At 46.4% G+C, this 21,319-nt stretch overlaps 3 protein-coding genes across 3 annotated transcripts; 2 read left to right on the forward strand and 1 right to left on the reverse strand.

The window, feature by feature from the left end:
- Positions 1 to 5,905: 5,905 nt before the first annotated feature.
- Positions 5,906 to 16,286, forward strand: hgd (homogentisate 1,2-dioxygenase). The gene is made up of 15 exons (XM_088920351.1): positions 5,906 to 6,056; positions 7,906 to 7,977; positions 8,749 to 8,837; positions 9,552 to 9,657; positions 10,241 to 10,300; positions 10,666 to 10,757; positions 11,309 to 11,343; positions 11,601 to 11,680; positions 12,288 to 12,387; positions 12,665 to 12,789; positions 13,585 to 13,689; positions 14,078 to 14,204; positions 15,027 to 15,208; positions 15,473 to 15,625; positions 16,178 to 16,286. The coding sequence occupies exons 1-14, from the start codon at positions 6,042 to 6,044 to the stop codon at positions 15,614 to 15,616; spliced, it is 1,332 nt and encodes a 443-aa protein (XP_088776477.1). The 5' UTR covers positions 5,906 to 6,041; the 3' UTR covers positions 15,617 to 15,625; positions 16,178 to 16,286.
- Positions 16,287 to 16,424: 138 nt separating this feature from the next.
- ndufb4 (NADH:ubiquinone oxidoreductase subunit B4) lies at positions 16,425 to 19,088 on the reverse strand. Its single transcript, XM_088920352.1, has 3 exons — positions 18,670 to 19,088; positions 17,125 to 17,271; positions 16,425 to 16,863 (listed from the first exon to the last, which is right to left on the reverse strand). Exons 1-3 carry the CDS (start codon positions 18,844 to 18,846, stop codon positions 16,801 to 16,803), a joined length of 387 nt encoding a protein of 128 aa, XP_088776478.1. The 5' UTR covers positions 18,847 to 19,088; the 3' UTR covers positions 16,425 to 16,800.
- A 124-nt stretch (positions 19,089 to 19,212) lies between these two features.
- On the forward strand, positions 19,213 to 21,253 carry spag16 (sperm associated antigen 16). The gene has a single exon (XM_088920349.1). It carries the CDS (start codon positions 19,238 to 19,240, stop codon positions 21,110 to 21,112), a length of 1,875 nt encoding a protein of 624 aa, XP_088776475.1. The 5' UTR covers positions 19,213 to 19,237; the 3' UTR covers positions 21,113 to 21,253.
- Positions 21,254 to 21,319: the final 66 nt, after the last annotated feature.

The raw sequence follows: 21,319 nt of genomic DNA on the forward strand, positions 1-21,319 counted from the left end.
CCGGACGGATCAGCAGAGCCCTCTCTTTGCGAGGCTGAGGTAAAGTCAGCGATGAACGCCCTCTGATGGAGAAATGTTAGAACTGCGCTGAAAAATGTCAATTCTGTTTTTTAAGACGTTTTTCCTTGCAGTTCCGTGGTACATTCTCTGCAAAGGCTGTCTACGAAGAGGGCAGATGAGCTTAACAGATCCTGGCGCATGTGACTGGCCGAGACTGCTGTGACCTAAAGCCCCTGAGGATTGGACTCTGAACATCAGCACAGCTAAAGAGCACAGAAACCAACGAGAAAATTACACAGTGACCACTAACTAGACTTGAGCACACGTGACTCTACTCTAAGAATCTGCCTTTGCATACGCCTTCCCAATGATGGATTTTCATGTGCTTCTTTTGCTGTTACCTCATCACCCTTTGGCTGATTTTGAACCAGAGCTTCCTGAAGACATCTCAGGGCCCTGGAGCAGTGCGGTTTTTAACCAGGAGAGACACGGGGGAGAGAATTAAACGTGGGGTGGACAAGCCTTCTCTGGGGGGGTGTCCATATAGGTAGTGAAGCCTCTAATACACTCAGAGCAATTTTGCAGAGAAAAGTAGTCCAATATCAGTCCCTGAATCTATGCAGCACAGTGGGAAAACAAGTGACTTGCAATCTATATTGGATTTATTCCTGTTCCATCACCAGGTCCCCGGCTCTAACAGCGAGGAAGTCATAATAGTAAATTTCACTTCACAGTGGGAACTGAAAGGTCAGAAAGAAGTAGTTCAGTGACTAGTTTAACAGTGTCAGGCAGACCGTTCCTGGTGCAGAATATAGTGACTTAAAAAGGAAATTGTTGCCCGTTGTTTCAGCCAATGCATCTTTTCGTGTCACCTCTTGAAAGTAAAATCAATTTTTGAAATGTTTTGAAGAATATGCTCTCTGCTCGTTTAGCAATTAGGAGCTACAGATATTCAGTTCTGTCAGGCTGCAAGAAGTGCACCGTCTTTCTTCTTGAACAGAAAACAGAGGCATCGACAGAGTCAGCCCATCGCCCTCCTTGAGAAGCAGCGGAACACGACCCAGAGGGCACACGTGGAATCTACAGAAGACAGCATTGGAAACCAAGAGGAGGAGGAGGCACTGCTTTGTACAAAGGGGTGTGGGTGTTTGGAACAAGCTGCCCGGCCTCATTGTCATAACTCTCCCCTGACTTCCTGCAAGAAATGGCTGGATGAGATAATTGGATGAGCTATTAACGAGCAAATTGGCTATATGGGCAAATTGGCCTCCTCTCATTCGTTACTGAGCAACTTTGTAACCTGCCTGCTCATTTCACAAAGCCTCCTCCCTGTGCACGCCCAGACCGGATCAGAGCTCGACCCTGTTAGTCCAGCTGCCGGCCTCCTCCCTCAGCAGACCCCAGAGCAGCACGAGAATCCAGCTGTCTTCCCCAGCACCGTGAGAGGAAACTGGCTTGAAGTTTTTATTTTCTCTGGGGTGGGAAATGGAAGGGAAAGAAAGCGCATGAAAACACCAGCTACTAAACAAAGTCATCTGAGACACGGAGAGGTGAATGCGGAAAAGCTTAAAAATTGCTGTCCCGCTACAGTTTTCTTGAAAAGTCAGGAATGTGCTCGGAGAGACTGTGTGGGCAGAAGGCATTATGACTCCTTCATGCCCTTATTAGTGCAGAGAACCTGCAACGCTGAGCCACAGAGATTCCAGGGGTTCCCAAAGCATTCCGAGCCTGAGACACTCAAAACAGAGGCTCTAAGCTCATTATCTCTAGATGAGAAGTAGGTGACCTTCCTAAACTGGAATGAATGGGCTATCACTCAGTGAATCAAGGCCACTCTAACCTTTGGAGGAACTTGTTTACTTTTACTCTGCACTCATTACCTACAGTAGCCAAGCAGAACTGCACACAATTCACTCTAATTGGTCACCCTGCCTTCACTGGAGAGACTGCAGGAGAGCTGATAATTACCTTCATTAGCATAACGCACAGGAGACCACAAGGTGCGCAGTCTTGTTTGGGGTAACGAAGCTGATCACTCTGCTCTCTGCTACCTCTCTTTCAGTTTAACTCAGAGGATGAAGTCTGAAGGAAGTGGGATCGCAGAACGAAGGGTTTTCCACCAAAAGTAATTATGTTTGTTTTTTTATTTTCAAATGGTGTTTAAAGCACATCTCATAACCAAGCAATTCTGAGGCAATTTTCTCTGTGGGAGGATGGTGTAATTTTCTGTTCTCTGAGATTCTGTTGTCTAAAAAAAATAATAATAAAATGTTATCCTGCAGTCTTTTAAATGTGTGTACAGTACTTTAATGGCCAGAGATGACAGAGGGAAATTGTCAGAGAAGGTTGCTATTTAATGACTATAAATAATGCTCATAGCATTTAAGTGAGAAGGAGACTTTTGTTAGCTTAAACCATAAATACACTCAGAAGCTGACATTCTTAACATATTAGCACGTTTTTGCATAATTTGCCATCATACATTGGAGACAACTAAAACAGAGTATAACAAGCTATTATAATTCAAAAACAGCACCTGAATATTTTTGTGTTTTATGAGTTCTGTTAGTGTCATTACAGATATTGTTATTTGTGAAAGTCTCCTCATTGTATTGAGGCATGCAGTGTAGCTAAGGGAGGCTTTCTTGTGTTGTCTTACAGAAGCAATTCAGAAAGTGCGGAGACAGACAGGTTTGCAGACAAAGTCATCATCTCAGAGATTAATACAGCAGTATCGTGGAGGTTAATCCATAGGACTTCCGAGGTTTTTACTGGCACAATCAGGCTTTGTGTAACTATTTCCAGGGACGTCCTTTAGCTCAGTCGTTGAGTCCGGTGTGAGCAGGAGATTGTGTTCTTACACACCTCGAGCAAGCTGCAGCCCTAAATTCCCTGCATGTCAAGGAAATGGAGACAAACTGGCACTGTGCCCCTTTTTCAAAAATCTGCAAACAGGGAAGACAGAGACACATCTAATCCGGCTGTTTAATTTAATATTAACCAGAAGGAAACCATGAAATATGGCCTTCACTTGTTGATTACATTTTAACTTCTATTTTGTGTTTACTATATACAAGTGCTGTATGCACATTGCTCTCAATCACACCATCATCGGCTCTGCTGACTGATGGTTTCGAAACATTTCTTGCATAGAAATTCAGGTATCTATTCCTGCTTGCGATTAGAGCCTGTGATTTTTTATAGTGCAATAACAACAGAAGCTGGTGACCCAAGGCTGGAGTTGCTGCTAGCAGAATCTGACTATACTGTTGCACGCTCTGGTTCTGGAAACAAATCTGGAGAAGAAATTAAAATCAGTCCCCTTCCAAGGGCAGATCAATTTCTCCAGACGAGGTCAGGACATTTCCTGCCATTAGCCATCCTCATTGTGAGCACAGACACTAAACTACCTGCCAGCAGGAGTTCTGACACCATCTTCATGCCTGACTGCAGAATATTTACTTCAAGCATTTCTACTTTATCTGTGATTCTCCATGAGAATTGCCATCATTTACTAAAAAAAATAATTCCACATAGGATATTGATTTCTCTTTGGTACTCCCTGGAACATTACATTTCAGCCTTTTTCCCTCAGTCTATGCATGTTGTTTTGTACTGTATAAAACAGGATATTATGTAAATTCTTAGTACATATTGCAAGACGTCTATAGTGAATTCATCTTCCTTCAGCATAAACAAATGAAAACCAAATGAATCTCTTTTTTTACGCCTGTATAGAAATACATTATAATCAGGTTATATGATTAGATATCCCTATATATATATATTTCTATAGATTATGTGTGTGATAGAAATATAATATGTGTTTGTTAGAAATATATGCTTTTATGTTGCTCCTTCATTAGTATATAAACATCAGTTATCCCTATGCATTTATCAGTCATCAAGTGTTTATAGAAGGCTTGATGAGATTAACCGGGCTGCTGAACAATTAAATTAGAATTATTTTAGGTGCTAACATCCCAGACCAGATTCAAGTGTTTGCCAATCTCCTCCCTAGTGTAAGTGCTCAGTGCTGCGAGAGTAACTTGCCTCACGGGAAATACAGACAATACCCTGTAGTTAGCGTGATCTGGGAGATTGTCACAGGCAGAGTCAGTTGTACTTATAGGATTCTGAATAGCGCACCAGTGCCATCAAAAATGTGGTCAAGCAAACAGCTGCAGGGATACGGTACCAGGCCGATACGGTCTTGCCTTCTAAACCTCAAAGTCTGAGGGAGATTTTGGTAAGTGCATATGTCTGTTAATCACAGCACCTCGAGAAATGCAAAAGTACTCGTTTCAACCCATGGAATTACCTACCATTGGAATTACAAGAGAAGGTTGTTCTAGTTCTAAGATGCAGAAAAGTATTTAAATGATAAATGATTCTAAGTGACCGAAGTCGAAATGCAGGAGAAAACGCTCCTGTCAGGTGCTCTTGCCCGGTCTTTCTGAGTGCCGTGCCCCAGGTCTCCCGGTGTACAAGCTAGGTCTGTTCACCTTTTCCCAGAAGTCCTTGTTGAATTCGTGGCCTCACTGGAGCTCAGCCTGCTTTGGTCTGCATTCAGGAGAAGCCCAGTCCCGGACGGAGCAGGCCGTGCGGGGACTGGACCTGTTACTGGCCTCTCACGCCAAATGCAAGCTGACCCTCGAACTCTCTCGCGAAAGATAACAGTTAAACCTTTATCTCAGAGAGCGTGTTCAGTGTGTGGCTGAATAATGTCTTCCCTCTACGTGCACTGGATAACATTTGTGTGCTCTGCTTTGCTGTTCACAATTCATTGCTCTTTTCTTTCTTTCGTTGCTTAGTCCTCTGAGCAATAACATGAGCATTTTAGACATAGGCTGCCAATGTAAAAGAGGAATTTGTTCTCAATATCAATATTAATAAAATGCAATCTAACTGCAGTGCTGCTGAATTAACGCTTTCTAAAGCGTTATATGGACCCAGCAGTGTGGTCAGTCCGTGTTCACTGCACTGTAGTAACTGTGGCAGGCCAGTCTTTTGGAACCTGCAGTAACAATAGCCCTGCCACTAGAGGTCATCAAAAGGCCTTTATCACTTGTAAATAGGCTCACTGGGTGTCAATACATCAATGATTTATATTACTAGTGAAGGGTTAAAATTCTTATCCTCACATGGGTGCAGTTAGTGAGGACTTGCTATATAAAGGGCCTTCATAGGGAAGGTGGGTTAGGAAACCAGGCAGGGGAGTCTGTGTGTGAGTTGTTAATAGAGAAGTGTGAATCGCATGACTTGGGAAAACCCCTAAATAAAGACTCCTGTACCTTAATGTTACCTGTATCAGATTCCTGGAGCCACTTGGAGTGGGGTCAGTCATACAGACTTTATTATTTGCTGCAGCTACTTTGCTAATTGCTGTTGATAGGTATGGTTATTGTGCTTGCTCTGGGCTATAGAGCTGTGATATATACTGTAGACAACTATTCAAAACAAAAACTTGATTCTGTGAACAAATTGGAAAGGTTTCCAGATAATATTTCCATCTGATTATACACCAAAACAGAATAGAAAACAGGAAAAAAGTGCAGAGCACAGATTTACACAAATGAGTAATCAACACCTGTAACACAGCGAATATTCTTGGAGTTCAACAGCCTTGGTAGTTTGATTTGTGCTACGGAGACAGTGAGTCATTTAAATGCATGTCTTTACATTTATTTTTTGTAAACCTCCATTTAAAACAACGTTAGGTGAATTTGTTTTTACAGTTTAGGGGTGTCAAACTCTTGCAGTTTTTCTTTGGGTAGGCAACTTTGTAGCAGAAACACAGACACCCTCCATTACTCCCTCCAGTGAGAGACTTGGTGCGTCAGAGCCGGGTTCTAGTTTAATTCAAACCACATTGAGCAAGAGTTTAAACTTCAGGAACCTTTCGGAAACCCTTTCACTGAGTTACAGAGCGCTCCGTGCTCGCAGCTGTGAGCGGTCCAACAGGCTTCTTCAGTACTTCCAAGTTAACAGAGCTAGTCTGCAAAAATAAATACTTTAACTACAGAGTCGAAGAGAAGAGAATGGCCGACTTACAGGTACGGTTTTCGAAGCAATTTTGGAGCTTTTTACTAATCTTTAACAAGTAACACCGAATGTTTTTTTCTGCATAGAAAATAAGTAGGTTTGATTATTCTGATGTCAACATCGATGGACACTTTTCGTATAGATCAAACTTTATGCATAAGTAGTATTATACAGTACCGCACATTCTCTGCGGCTCTTCCGAGGAAGGGAAAAACGTGCACGCACCGAAAATAAAAAAAATATCGACTTTTTGCCTTGAAGACTGTAAATTTGCGAAGGGGGGTTGGGTGCTGTTTTGCTCAGTGTCGAGGGCGTTCTGCAGGCACCAATGAGATCGCCTGAAACGACATCTGCCCCGCTGAAAGCCATCCCTTACCAAACATCCAGGTGAGGTTCTTCTCCCTGTTTCTGCTGGCGACCGCTACAGGGAACAGACTATTTTATTATTATGTCTTCGCATTACTGTGCTGGCTTAGAAATACTTCATTTTAAACAGATTTCTTAAGACACAGTTGAACCGCAAAATAGACATAACATTTCCGAATCGAAACAAGGAGTAATAATGTTAAACACCTGAGGAGTAGGATAACAAATCAGAAATTTATTATTTATTAAAAAGCTTGTAATTCTGCTGAAAACTCGCTGCGATACAAACCCCGCTTTAGTAAGTGCAACTAACTGCGGGAATGCCCACCGACCGAACCAATTGCGCCAATTATGTAACGCTACAAAGCTGTTTGAACATTTTACATAATTTAAACGGTATATGGTCTTTCATGCATTTAAAAAAATATTTTTAAATTACTTGTTCTTATTTTGTGACATAAATAACTTCTGTTAAATTTCTCATTTTTAATACGTTGAGCACCACGGGCGGAGTGCACTACAGACCTTTAACCGACTATTGCATTATAAGTGCTACTAATTAATTCTCATCAGCTTTATTAATTGTGCATTTTCTTCGGTGTGGCCTCTGGATGCATTGATGTCCGGGTATACTGCCGCCTGTTGGTTGCAGAGTAAACTTCATTCCTGTATCCAGTCCAGTCGGTTCGTCAGTGAAACGAGTGAACAGATTGTATGCCCCACTAAAAAAAGATGAGATATTTTTTAAAAGCAGATGCCTGTTAAGAATCTAGATGCATATTAATAATAGACAAATATTTGCGGCGCACGGCAGGATATGAACCACACTATACAGCAGAGAGCTCGGTATGTTCTCTCGACTCCAGATGGAACTTTAAACTGAAACATTCCTCCTCTGAACTACATCCAGATGGACTTTTGCAGGCAAACAGTGACTCAGCACTATACCCTGGTTTACTCAACCACTGCAGATTCACAGCACTCTGGTACGAGGGACGTGGCTGCCTGTCAAACAACTTCTGCTCGGAGCTTTTCACAACCCTCCCCCCCAAAAAATGAAGGAAATCGTGCAGACCTTAACGTACGAATCATGTAATAACGCAAATGGAAACCTAGAACACAGGACTTCATCATGAAGCTCTTTCTGCAGACGTCTTTTCAAAAAGTCTGCCTTTTTTCACAGAATTACACGTTAGGAAATAGTAACATAAACTCACCAGCTTTCATTTATCTCATATTATCCGACAGCCAGTTAACAGAAGTATTAAAGACCAGAAGAACAGTGGATTAACTGAAGTACACAAGTACACAGGAAACATAATGTGGCCAATATTAATACCTGTGCTGAGTACAGCTAAAGCGCTGTTTCAAACTACAGATCATTCACTTCAATGTGAATCTTGATTTGCACTTTTATGTCCCCTAAATTCCTTGTTTTTCTCATGTATGGTGTAATGGAACAACATTGAATGGCTTTCACTCTTTTTCCTTTAGTATCTGACTGGCTTTGGGAATGAGTTTGCCTCAGAAGATCCCCGCTGTCCCGGTGCTTTGCCAAAAGGACAGGTACCCCAGACTTCGTACCCTGCGCACTGCTGTTCAAAATGGAGAGTCAAACACATGCAGAGCTTTTGATCTGCTGAAATCTGAGGATTATGCTGCATCCATAAATTATGGGGTGTAGTGGAAAAAATAACTTCTACAGCGAATAAAATATGATTTTCTAATGCACCAGAGCTGTTGTGCATAAACGTTTTATTCAGAGGGCGTAAAATGTTTGTGTAAATGGCTTTTCAAAATAGCTTCTGGATCATCTGTATGTGTATTTGTAAAAATGAGCCTTTTCTTGGTTTTGTTCTACCTGGTCTCTTATTCTCCTATCAGTCTGTCTGCTATCAGTAAGCTGCTTATTCCTGCCGAAGGTCACAGCAGCCCAGAGCACAGAGGGCAGGGCTTGGTCACACCCTGCGCAGACAGACAGACACGGAGACACAGGGACAAAGCAGGGACAGCGCTGACCCCAACCAGCATGACTTTAAAGCTGGGAGGAAACCAGTGAAGCTCTAGGGATACCTGTGTGAACACAGGGACAGCATGCAAACTCCACACAGAAAGCTCTCTGTCCCAGAACTGAATGCACGACTGAAGGCCTGAGCCCACGGCCCAGCCTCAGCCCCCCCTCTGCCTGAGCTAAACGGTTTGTCATAGTGAGACATGACAGTCTTTTCAGTGCTCTGAGTCAGACCGTCAGAGCTGTAAGGTTTCTGTGAGTGTGACCTTGCAGCCTGGCGCAGAGCATCACTGTCGGAAACTCTTTCTCGGCTTGTTGTTTCCCAGAACAACCCGCAGGCCTGTCCCTACGGTCTGTACGCAGAGCAGCTCTCCGGGTCTGCCTTCACCTGCCCGCGGCCGGCCAACAGGAGGAGGTAACCGTCTGAGACTGGCTCGCAAACGTGTGTCTCGTGGAAGAGCATCGCCCTGATTACCTTTCTCTTTCCGCACAGTCTTGTTCCAAAAAGAGGTCTTTTTTCAGAAACTCAGTCAATATCCATGATCTGAGCAACCCGAGTACCTGCTGCGCGACAAACCTTTTTGTTTAATGAACCCCCTATGGGGCAAGAAGCAGTGGGATAAATGCAGTACGCCACTGAAGGGTGTCAGGGCTTATTTGCTGGCTTTCAAGATGATTATGCGGACGTCACATTGTCCGTTTCCCAAAAAAGATAACTTCGCTGTACACCGTTAACTCTCATTTTTTTCACCTTTAATCTTCGGTACTTTATAACCCAGTTTACTTTTTTTGTTATTTCACAAGCTAATGAAATCGGGCTGATTTGCAGGACACTGTGTGTAACAGTGTGAAAAAGTCTCTTCAATCTACAGTATTGCCTTCCTTGTTCCTTGTGGGTGTTTCATCCAGTTATTGAAATGTGCAGTATAGTATTTCTCCTGATGATCTGAGACTCTGCAGAAGACGTGTCTTGCCTAATGGCAGCAGGGTATTACTTGACAGCTCGGAGATGCCTCTGGGATGTGTCTCATGCCAAGTGTCCAGTGAAGGCCACTCCAGCACGAGAGCCACACACAGCGTTACAGCAGCAGCACCAGCAGTACGTGTGCTGAGGTCTGTGTATTTGCAGCTGGCTGTATCGGATCCTGCCTTCGGTGTGCCACAAGCCCTTCGCGTCCGTGCAGCAGGGACACCTGACCCACAGCTGGGACGAAGTAGAGCCCGATCCCAACCAGGTAAGGCCACACCTGATCTTCAGTCATGCTGGCCTCAGACAGGAAAGACAATAGTGGCAGCAGTGCAGGTTGTAGCTCCGAATCCACTCCGGACACCACAGGCAAGAGTACATTGATCAGTCTTCCTATACGTTCCTTTGCAAGACTTTAATCCCACAATGCCATTGATTAGTTGGCTTTTATTCAGTAGTACCAATACCGATATATATATATAGTGTAGAAAAATACTCCTTGTTCTGAAACAGCAGTTAAGATGCTGCTTTGCAAACATTTGATCTAAACGCACAGCTAGTCAAAACTCAAATACATTACTTTGGAACAGTAGTCTTCAAGCTGCTTAAGACCTCAGACCAGGAGGCATATTTTTACACAAACAGGGTTGTGGAGACTGGAACAAGCTACCCAGCCATGCTGTTGAGGAACTGATATCCTGGAGTTTTTCAAGGAACATCTGGATGAGATTCTTGGATCGATTAGCTACCAGCAACAGACTCTGTGGGTCGAGCGGCCTCCTCGTTTACAGCTTTTCTGAGACGTGAAGGAATACCCGACGTCTCAAAACTAACCTTTTATCTTTTCACAGCTTCGTTGGCAGCCATTCGCTATCCCCAAAGTGTCTGAGAAGAAGGTGGACTTTGTGATGGTGGGTCTGCAAGCTCCCAGTTTGTTTTAATGTTATCAACACAGGGCAGAGTGTTTGTACCCATCTGACACAAATACCGGTACAAACCGCCCGCATCATAATGGACACACGGGGAAACTGTTAGCTTTTTCACAGAGAGACGCAGTTGATACGGTGACCACTCTGAATACGGTGCCCACGCTGCCCTGTGGTGAGCAGGTTAAACAGGTGGAGAGAGGGCTTATGCGTGATTCACTGTTTACTAGCGCAGAGGCAAGTGTTGAGCCGAAATACTAGTGTGGATGTGCTGTTTTAGTTTCCTGCAAGTCTGCATTTCATCCAGTTCTCGACCTAGTGTGCAATCGCTGCACCCCTTCCCCTTTCAGGGCTTGCACACCCTGTGTGGAGCAGGGGACACCAGGACCCGGAACGGGATCGCGATTCACGTCTACGCCTGCAACAGCTCTATGACTGACAGGTGAGTGTCGGTGTGCCATGTGCTCCACTATTCTGTACCTGCAATGTAATTGGGCCAAGGCAGGTGAAAGGTTCACTGATCTTGACAGCGATCAGTGTTCAGTGCCCCCTTTTAAATGTGACGCTCCCATGTTCAAAACTGGGGTGGCACGTTGGCGTGTCAGTTAAAGCTCCACCTCCAGCAAGACATGGGTTCTCGGTCTGATTCGGGTCTGCAGCACTTTCTGTGTGGAGTTTGCATGTGCTCCTCATGGCCTTGTAGATTTTCTCCAGGTGTTCCAGCTTCCTCCCACCGGCCAAGGACATTCTGTCTAGGTTAACCGGTGTCCCTAAATTATCCCCTGTGTGTCTGAACTGGTGTCCTTTCCAGGGTGTACACTGTAGTACGCCCAGTGTAAGCTGGACCAGGCTCCGGATCAGGACAGTTATTAAAAATGCTGTTCTCTTGAGCTGCACAGCTTCCCAATGTTTCTTGTTTGTATGCACAAGTCCTGTACTTCCCACAGCACCTGCCTCTCGCGTACACAAATATTAACTGTAACTTTTTTTCAGGTGTTTCAATAATTCTGATGGGGATTTTCTAATCGGTAAGATACTACTACCATACTAAACTACTGTAACAGGAGGGTTTTGTTTCTACTGTGTTATAGAAATGTGTTTTATACAGTAACTTGCACTATAAAAGTTTTTGGACACACTCCCTCCCTACGTTAAATACAGGGTGTTGGTAAAAAAAAACTCAGGGTGCACTGTAGATGGGTTTATCTAAGCACTGCTTTAAGATCATTAGTTGTGCTCTGAACAATGAATTCACAGTGCCAAAAAAATGTATTTTTTTGTCCAGTTCCTCAGCAAGGTAAAATCCTGATCACAACGGAATTTGGAAAGATGATGATGGAGCCAAATGAGATCTGTGTTATCCAGGTAAGTGGAAACACGTGTCTTCTCCTGATACGTTGACACGTTCCAAGAGTCAAAGTCCAGAGGAACCGGGAATATTTTCCAGATGTTATTTTTCGGGAACAGCGTTGGTTGTTGTACACGGGGAGCGTATTCCTGTTCACGTTGTTTCTGTTCCTCTACACGCCCACTGAGATTTAGAATTGGATGACCAATGTTCGGCTTTTTTCTATCACCTTTCTGAAATTGGCACTGTTGTATAAAATATGTGGTAAATCACTAACTGGCTTGAAGTGGAGAGTGTTTTCAAACAGCTACACAAAGAATGAAAAAAAAACAGCTCCCTGCGGAATCACATCTAATACATCGGTCACCACACCTTTTACCCAGATAAAGTATAAGATTAACACTTACAAAACACACGGTCCATAAAAACATCGGAAAACTGTGGTAAAGAGTACATCCACAAAAACATCCGCTTCCTTCAAGTCTATTTAATTGAGATCCTTCATTTGTTTTGTTGGAGATGATTTCTGCCCTGCTAGCTGGCCAGTGAAACACATGACAGGAAATTACAGGATGTGAGACCTGAGGTTTGCAGACGCTGTGCTGTTTCTCATGGCTTTTCTAGCAAGGGATGCGTTTCAGTGTGGAGGTGTTTGGGGAGACAAGGGGCTACGTCCTGGAGGTGTTCGGTGCCCACTTTGAACTGCCAGATCTCGGACCTATTGGTAGGTAAAAAGGCTTTGGTATTTAAAACCTTTGGACCTGGAAGCTTCTGGGGGTGCATCTCTTGTCTCCTGGCTGTGCTCCGGGTGCAAGGCCCGTCCTCATGTCATCCTGGTAAGAGGAGCGTGCAGTCAGCAGCTCCGACATCAAACTGGTTGAAATCACGCACTTTGCAGGAATTCCGCTAGAAATGAAAAGCCAGATGTTTTTAGACGGCAGATTTCCTCTAACGGGGCAAGTTGTGGAGGGTGCCAGACTGTCACACCACGTGTTCTGCAGGTGCCAATGGCTTGGCCAACCCTCGGGACTTCCTGGCGCCCGTCGCCTGGTATGAAGACCGGAAGGTGCCCGCCGGGTATACAGTCATTAATAAGTACCAGGGAAAACTGTTCGCAGCTCAGCAGGTAAGCATAGCTGCTGGACCCGCCGAGAATCGGTAGCGGTCAAGAGCAGGAGGCCTTATTCCCGCCCAGAATGTGCACCTCAGACAGAAAGCAAGAGCCAAACCTGGGACCACCAGCGGAGTAGGCCGCTGGCTCCAGTGGGCTGGCTGGGTGGTTTAGCGACCCGAGGAGCTCATCCTGTCTGTGATTGGAAGATCCCGGTGAACCAGTTTCGGGAAGCACTGCTTGGGGCAGAATCCAGGCAGGTCTCTCACCCTGCTTCCTGCTCCACAGCTTTCCTGGGATAAGGACAGGCTGCCCACGCTCGGAGCTTGGGGCTGGAAGAGTCTTCTGTTACTTTCTCCAGCTGAGCCCCGAATTGCTGAAATTAACCTGTTATTTTGCTTCGCTGGGCTGATGTATTGGGCTCATTGGGCTGGCGGTTTAAAGCTGTGGGACTCCCAGCTCGGGAGTCAGCTTGGCAGCACTGTAGGGTGTAGCCCTGTGTGCTTCGCATGTGCAGGAGTGTGGGGCTTCAGTCTTTGGCAAGTAATGAATAAAATTGATTTTACAGCTTTTATTGAACAGTGCTTTGTGGTGACATAAAATTGCTGCAGTTGTAACGATCAGGTTAGAGAGAAACATTAGTCATTCTAGCTCTGTCGTAGTCTGGTTTTCTTTGTGGGAGGAGTAGCTTGATTTTGGGGCAGATAGTTATGGGCATAGTCAGAAATGAATGCTTAATTGTGCCCATTGTCTTCCCTTTAGTAACTAGTTTGTATTTCATGGAATGTGCGTGCTTGTTTCCTACTGCAGGATTTTTCCCCATTCAATGTTGTGGCGTGGCATGGAAACTACACCCCGTACAAATACAACCTCGAGAACTTCATGGTGATCAACTGCGTCGCTTTCGACCATGCGGTAAGTGGCAAGAACACAAAACCAACTTGACCAAACGAATGCAGAAGATACTGTGTCGTGCTGTGCTCCTCCAGATGTGTACAATATAAAGGGAGTATTAAACTGGATGGAATGCCAGGAATAGTAGAAGAATTGAATGGCACTATGACATGAAATGGACTGGAATTGGATCCTGGTGGCCTGGATTCAGACAGGTTGTGTCAGCTTGCCCTACACCCTGCCAGACGAGCACGAACACACGGGTGTCAGTGGGGACAGTCTGATGGCTCCGGGCTGAGCCGCAGGAGCTCTGCTCGAGCAGTGGGGTGCTGCAGGCCCAGCTGCTCTGACATACCGGTACGTGACGCGGGAGTCTTTCGATCCGACTGTCCTCTCCACTGTCTCGCAGGACCCCTCCATCTTCACCGTGCTGACGGCGAAGTCGACCCGCCCGGGCGTGGCTGTTGCCGACTTCGTCATCTTCCCCCCCCGCTGGGGCGTGGCGGACCACACTTTCAGGCCCCCCTATTATCACAGTAAGATCCGGGCTGGGGGGGGAGAGTGCAGGTTTGGCCAGGAGCAGATCAGTGTTCTGACTTACCAGTCGCACGTTTACAACCTCTCAGTCGGCAAGGGTCCTGTATTCCTACTGCCTGCCCCCTGCCCAGCAGTGGGCCTATGACTTGCCGACAGCAACAACTCTACTGGCACAAACATTTTACACTTTTAGACAGATTTAATAACTATTGTTGAGTGTTGCTTACTTGGGATAGCAAACTACTTGACTTAAGCTACGTGATTTTACAAGCCCATCAGGTGCAAAGTGTCTGATATTTGCTGAACGGAGCCGAATGAGAATATTATTAACCAGGCACTTAAAAGGCAATGATTCTAACTAATGCAAGAATGGTGAAAGATACAGCCGTGCTCCACTCGAGAACTGGAGCCGGACAGGCTGGTATCAGCATGACTGAAGATGGCCCGCCTGAGAGCAAATCACAGAGTAGCCCAGCGAATGACATGCTCTGCTTCAACAGCCAGTGGAACAGTCCAGATAAAAGAGGGAAGCCGTTCTTAAAGGCAGTCTTTAAGGTCACCAGCCAGGTGGCCAAGTCACCACACCTGGCCAAGAAGCCTCACATCTGTCTCGTAGTTTTCATGTGTAATAGTTTTCAGGCAGTTCTTGAAAGGCTTTTAAATGATTGAGCGCTTAATTAAAGTCTTGAGTTAGTTTTCATAATAGTGCAAAAGAATAGCTTTTTGACGTTCAGCTCTATTCTTCTTTCTTAAGAGGCTGGTAATGAATTGACTTGGAATATTCACTTACCATCAAATGAACTACTTGCGCTTTGTCTTAGGGAACTGCATGAGTGAGTTCATGGGCTTGATCAAAGGCTACTACGAGGCCAAGGAGGAAGGCTTCCAGCCAGGAGGGGGCAGTCTTCACAGCATGATGACCCCACACGGCCCAGATTTTGAGTGCTTTGAGAAAGCAAGCACAGCTGACTTGAAGCCTGAGCGAGTGGCTGAAGGCACTATGGTAAAAGCTGTTCTGTTCAGCAGGCCTTGGAGCACAATAAGGACTAGAAGATCAACAATGTTTGCTTTGCATTTCTTTTGAAATGATCTTTGCATGATAGTGCAAACGGTCTGTCTTCCGTACTGTCAGTTTGGTGCAAGAGTGCTTTTGAATTCTGATTAAAACCTAAAACGCAGAGTGCAGAGTTAGCTCCCCCTGCTCCCCCTCACCTGAGCTCCTCGGTTCACAGTGTCAAGATCGATCCTGTCACTCCTGTGTTCTCAGGCGTTTATGTTTGAGTCGTCCTTCAGCATGGCAGTCACAAAGTGGGGCCTGGACACCTGTAACCGCCTGGATAAGAACTACTACAAATGCTGGGAGCCGCTAAAGAGCCATTTCAACCCCAACTGGAAACCAAGCAGCACATAAAGACAGCAGGTAAACTGTAGACAAAGCCCCAGTTTCCACTGTGTGCCAGTCCTCACGGGCTTCAACACCCTTTATGACAGAAGTGACAGATACAGTTACTGAACACGGGATAGGGAAAAAAAACCCGCAAATAATTCCTGATATATGTGAACACTATCTATATAATACCTTTCTCTATTTGGGAACTCTTCAGTTACCTATGGTAGTTCCACCTTTCAAGCCTATAGTCCCCTACTAAAAAAAAAAACATTATCCAGTATACGATCAGTGTTTAATAGTAGATAATACAGGACAGAGATAAGGTCTGGATCGAAAATCTCGACCCATCTAAACCTAATGCTCGCTGGAAGCCTCCCACTGTTTTGGAAAAACAGATCTCCAGTGAAGGGAAAGCTAGATTGAGCATCAGGCAGGTAAATGAAATCTGGATCCAAGTATATTAAATAAAGCTTCCTTTTACAGTATTATGCTTGTTCACGCTTTGGATGCTTAAGGACTTGTGTGACTCACCGATTTAACAGTAAAAAAAAAAAAACAATGGAGACTTTCCTCTTGTTTCAGGGGAAGACTGAAGACCCTGCAGGAATCCCTAATGCCCCACAAATAAAAGGTCGATGGAAGATTAAAGTTTACTTTAAAAAAAAAATCAATAAAACTGGAAAAACATGTATTGAGCAGTATCATTAAGTGCATTAGCTGGACAGGGAAGTGGCACTAACATGCCTTTGTAACAGATATTTATCTTTGCGTTTAAATGCCTCCATACCTTTTCATCATTGTAAAGGATATGCTATACATAAAGCCGGTGCATCTTAGAAAAACATGTTTATTGATTCACTTTCCTTTTAATTACAATCTGACCTCTCTCTCATGTGACTCTTAAATTATTTCTTAGGTTTCATCACAACATACCTTCTCCTTGAGTTTAAGTAAGATGTAACATGACAATTTTTAAGGAAGTCAATTTGCTTTTATATTGTCCATCACCACTGAGATCACAGTTTTACCACTATGCATCAAATGCACAACACTGGACGTTTGTTCCTCTACGTTTTAAAAGACAGCATGTATTAAAGGCTCCACAATCATTTATTTTACAGCTCGCTGAGTACAGGTTCATATTACTCTATATTACACTATTTGCATTAAAGATCAACTTGCTGTTCAATAGCATCTCCATCAAATCAATAAGAAAGATGATATCGGCGGTCCAGTTTCCCCTCCTGTATCAACCTCTCTTTACGGTCCTAAAGAAAAGGACAGAAGGCATTTTATTATCACCCTTCTTTGAAAATTCTGTTTAGATGTTATAGGCAACAACTGTATGAGGTTAAACACTATACATCTCTACCAATCAATAGCTACACAACAGATCGTATTACCTAGTGGCAATGAAACAGAACTTGGGATTCACAGTTTTAAACTTTAAATCGATCTGATGAAAAAGGAACCAATCTTTGAGATTAAGGCTCAAGCCATAGCAGAGACTGAAGGCTTTTTGAACTCACCCTGCTTTTCTTGAGGACAAAGTACCAGAACACAAGGGGTCCCGCCCCCAACAGCAGCCCCAGCAGGGAGGTCTTGGGGGTGGGTCGGACGTTAGCGGGCACGTTGATAGTGCGGGCATAGGTCCAACGCGTCAGAGCTGGGTCCTCCTACAAGGCAGAAAGAAAAAAGCTTGAAATCTCAGTCTGAACTATTTCCAACATGGGCGGAGCCTGTAAGAAGGAAAATCTGCGCGACAAAGTGGAAGCAAAGACACTTTCAATAATTCCTTCAAAGCTGCAATCAATTCTGTAAGGGATCAGTCGGCACTGACATCACCTGGCTTTGTGCCTTGTGATCAGTTTCATAACACACTGTAAAGTGTACACTCTAACTCACCCTTATGCTTATATAGCGCTTTCCTGGACACTCCATTCAAAGCGCTTTACAGATAATGGGGACTCCCCTCCACCACCCCCAGTGTGCAGCCCCCACTTGGATAATGTGCCAGCAGCCAAAGTGCAGACTGCTACATGATGAATGGACTGCTACCGGCTAATATTTCAGAAGTTCATTCTCACAGCAGCACAACTTTTGTTCAGAGATTAACAGACATCTCCACATCACAGTGCACTGGCCACAGAAGAGCACTGAATCTAACGGTTTTTAACAAGAAGAGAGTTAGCCGATCCATCTGTATCTATCTCTGTGGCTAATACTAATGGATCTGAGGGTCTCGGAAGCCAGGGGGGGTCAGCTTTGACAACGTGGCTGAGGAGCTCGTTCCACACTCCCACAACCCTCTGTGCACAGAACGCCTCCATTTTAGTTTCCAGTGTACTCCCCCTTGATTGACATTCCTACTGGTTCGTGTTTCACATATCGATTCTGAACAAGTTCAATGAGTTGACTCGGCGCCACTGAACGTCTCACTCACTGCATTGCTTTAGTCACAATTAAATAGGAACCACGCAAAATTAATAGGAATTACCATACAGCCAATAAATCGCCTAGCACGTATGCTCTTACATGTTGTATTTTGGATTGTAAGGATCGCAACGCAAAATACAATGAGACTAGCCAACACCTTCCCTGTAACAAGAAACATTTTAAACACCGACGGCAGCAGCGGTGAAGCACAACAAGCGTTTTAAACGACGGAAGCTCCCGTTCATCACAAGAGATGCCATCGGGCCGTTTGCTTTAACTACTTTAAACCAAATTGGGGCATCAGCGTAAATACCAACATGGTGACAAAGAAGGGGACTCCGCCGTGGGGCTCTCCCGGCTCAGTCCCGCACCAACACGGCGAGCACGACAGACCAGCGGAGCCTCAAGGTCACTGCGCCGCGCCAGGCATCGCGACAGCCCGGCACGGAAGCCAAACCTCATGGCAGAAAGCAAGGAGAAAGACTCGTCAAATCCCCAGGGGCTGCGGCGCACGAAGCCAAGTCTGAATTTGTAAAAAAAAAAACAAAAGGAAAGAAAGCGCTGCGCTGCACAGCAGGGACCCGAGCAGGAGCGCTGTCACTGCCTGCAGCTCCTCGACCCGTCCCCAGCCCGCTTACAATGCGCTGCGTCCGGCTGGGGTCGTTCAGCTGCAGCTGGTACTGCCTCTTCAGCCGGGCCCTCAGCGCGGCCCGCTCCTCCTCGGCCTTCCTCTGGGCCGGAGACAGGGCGAAATACTCCACCGGGTCCAAGGTTTTCGGACGCGATACATAGGATGTCTCTTGGTGATCCGCCATGTTGACAAATTCACCCCCCCACCTCTCTTCAAACCCGAGCAACTTTATTGACACGCACCCGCCGAAGCAGCGTTCGCCTCGCTGTCTTTATATCCAAAACGGAAAACCTTGTCGACCTCGGGTGACAGTTGGTGTGATCCATACGCCACATGTAAATAACGTCTCACTCAAGTTTGTAAATGAACTCTTTGCGTATTCTTCTCAATTTCTACATTTTAAATGTTTTTGTTTCACTTCCACCCTTCCCCCCCCCCGGCACGTCCCGGACCAAAACTCGTATAATCTCGCGGGATGTGAAGGTCTCCCCTCGTAACGGGCTCGAGCCGGGTCTCCCAGCAACGGCAAACAAACTGCGCCGCTCGTGCCTCCGAGCCGGAAGGGGAGAATCGGGATGGCTGGCGTCGGAGCAGGGCAGTCGCTGGACGTGGAGGACGGACCGTACTATCTGGAGAAGGTTTCGATACCCGAGGACTCTGAGGACGACTATCAGTATGAAGAAGTCGCCGCCGACGACGAGTGGAGCCTCACGGAGGGGGAGGAGGACCTGGAAGCCGCAGTGAAGGCCCTGCGTGAACAGACAGAAGGCACGCAGACCGTGCCCAAGACCCCCTCAGCTCTGCAGTCCCTCTCTCGGAAGCCAGAGGTGGTGGATGACTTCCTCCGCAATTTCCTGATAAAGATGGGCATGAGGAAAACCCTGGACTGCTTCCAGACGGAGTGGTACGAAATGGAGCAGAGAGGCCTGCTGAACGCAGAGCAGGTGGGGTTCGTGCCCGACGCGTACACCCACAACCAGCTTCTGGGCAATCGGATCAAGAGCTTGGAGAAGGAGAGGGAGAGTTACAGACAGGCGGCCTTCAAAGCCGGAGAAGCCCTGGTGAAGCTCCAGAAGGAGAGGGATTTTCACCGCATGCAGCACAAGCGCGTGGTTCAGGAGAAGAACCGGCTGACCGAGGACTTGAGAAGACTCAAGAAGCACTACGCCTCGTATGAGCCGGCACTGAGGCAGCTGAAGGACAAGTACCAGGCTGCCCTGAAGCAGAAAATGCTCATCGGTTTGGAAAGAGACAGGGCGGTCGGCCAGATCGCTGGCCTGGAGGCCACACTGCGCAACGTGCAGTCAGAAAGGGACGTTCTTCCTCGGAGAGTGACGATGACTCAGAAGTCCAGCAAGGACACAAGTGTCCTTCGCGGCCAATCTAAACGGAGCCCAGACAGAGAGCCCAGGCAGCCCGTGGATGGAGTCGCGCCGTATGATTCTGCCAAAGATCCCACCAAACACCCCAAAGTCAGCAAACACCCCAAGGATTCTGAGTTCCCTGTGGATTCCCGCGTTAACCCTTACCTTTCCCAGGTCAAAGGGCAAGCAGCTCAGGCCGCTAAAGCGTCAGGGTTCAGGCTGACGAGTTCCCTGAAGGCCCATGAGCTGCCCGTGAGCTGCCTGGCACTGCACCCCCGCAAGCAGATCCTGGTGACGGCCAGCGACGACCGGCTCTGGAAGATGTGGGGGATCCCCAACAGAGAGATCATCATGACCGGCGAAGGGCACGCCGACTGGCTGTCCGGCTGCTGCTTCCACCCGGACGGGGGCAAGCTGGCGACCACCAGTGGGGACACGGCTGTGAAGGTCTGGGACTTCTCCAGGGGCGAGTGCGTGCTGACCCTCGAGGGGCACGCCCGGGCCGCCTGGGGCTGCTCTTTCCACACCTGCGGGGACTTCGTCGCGTCCTGCTCCCTGGACAACACCAGCAAGGTCTGGGACCTGCACAGCGAGAGGTGCCGCTGCACCCTGCGCGGCCACGTCGACTCCGTCAACAGCGTCGTCTTCCTCCCGTTTTCCAACACGCTGCTCACCAGCTCCGCGGACAAGACCCTCTCCCTCTGGGACGCCAGGACCGGCCTGTGCGCCCAGACGTTCTACGGCCACCTGCACTCGTGTAACCACGCCACCTTCAATCTGATGGGGGACACGGTCGTGTCCTGCGATTCCTACGGGGTGGTGAAGCTGTGGGACGTGAGGAAGGTGGCGGCGATGCTGAGCATCGACACCGGCCCCCACCCGGGCAATCAGACGGCCTTCAGTCCCTCGGGCCGCACGGTGGCTGTCGCCAGCAACGACGGGTCGGTCAAGCTCCTGGACCTGGCTTCTTCCCAAGTGACCAGTTTAGTGGGACACGAAGACGCTGTGCAAAGTGTTGTGTTCAGCCACAGAGGGGAATATCTTTTCTCAGGAGGTTCTGATGGGACAGTACACTTTTGGTCATAGGAGCACTCTGACAAGATCAAATAATGTTCCTTACAATAACAATACAACCTATAAAGATAAGAGCATATGCAGTTATTCATTTTGCTAGAGGTGTGTTTGGATTTCTTATAATAAAATATTTTGATTTGCTAGTGTTGCACATATTATGTGTGTGTTTACACTTTTTCGCTACTGTTTAGTTTTCACATTGTGTCTTTTTACAGGTGA

This window comes from Atractosteus spatula, chromosome 7 (genome assembly GCF_055471065.1).
Source record: "Atractosteus spatula isolate fAtrSpa1 chromosome 7, fAtrSpa1.hap1, whole genome shotgun sequence".
Taxonomy (NCBI): domain Eukaryota; kingdom Metazoa; phylum Chordata; class Actinopteri; order Semionotiformes; family Lepisosteidae; genus Atractosteus; species Atractosteus spatula.

What these genes read in the sequence shown, in the direction of transcription:
- hgd (XM_088920351.1), top strand. An exon ending in CGGCCGGCCAACAGGAGGAG is followed by an intron (nt 8,838 to 9,551) that starts GTAACCGTCTGA and finishes GTGTATTTGCAG; the next exon opens with CTGGCTGTATCGGATCCTGC. An exon ending in GAGTGGCTGAAGGCACTATG is followed by an intron (nt 15,209 to 15,472) that starts GTAAAAGCTGTT and finishes CTGTGTTCTCAG; the next exon opens with GCGTTTATGTTTGAGTCGTC.
- spag16 (XM_088920349.1), top strand. Translation starts at nt 19,238, where the DNA reads ATGGCTGGCGTCGGAGCAGGGCAGTCGCTGGACGTGGAGGACGGACCG.
- ndufb4 (XM_088920352.1), bottom strand. Translation starts at nt 18,846, where the DNA reads ATGGCGGATCACCAAGAGACATCCTATGTATCGCGTCCGAAAACCTTG. An exon ending in CCAGCCGGACGCAGCGCATT is followed by an intron (nt 17,272 to 18,669) that starts GTAAGCGGGCTG and finishes TCTGCCTTGTAG; the next exon opens with GAGGACCCAGCTCTGACGCG. An exon ending in TTGTCCTCAAGAAAAGCAGG is followed by an intron (nt 16,864 to 17,124) that starts GTGAGTTCAAAA and finishes CCTTTTCTTTAG; the next exon opens with GACCGTAAAGAGAGGTTGAT.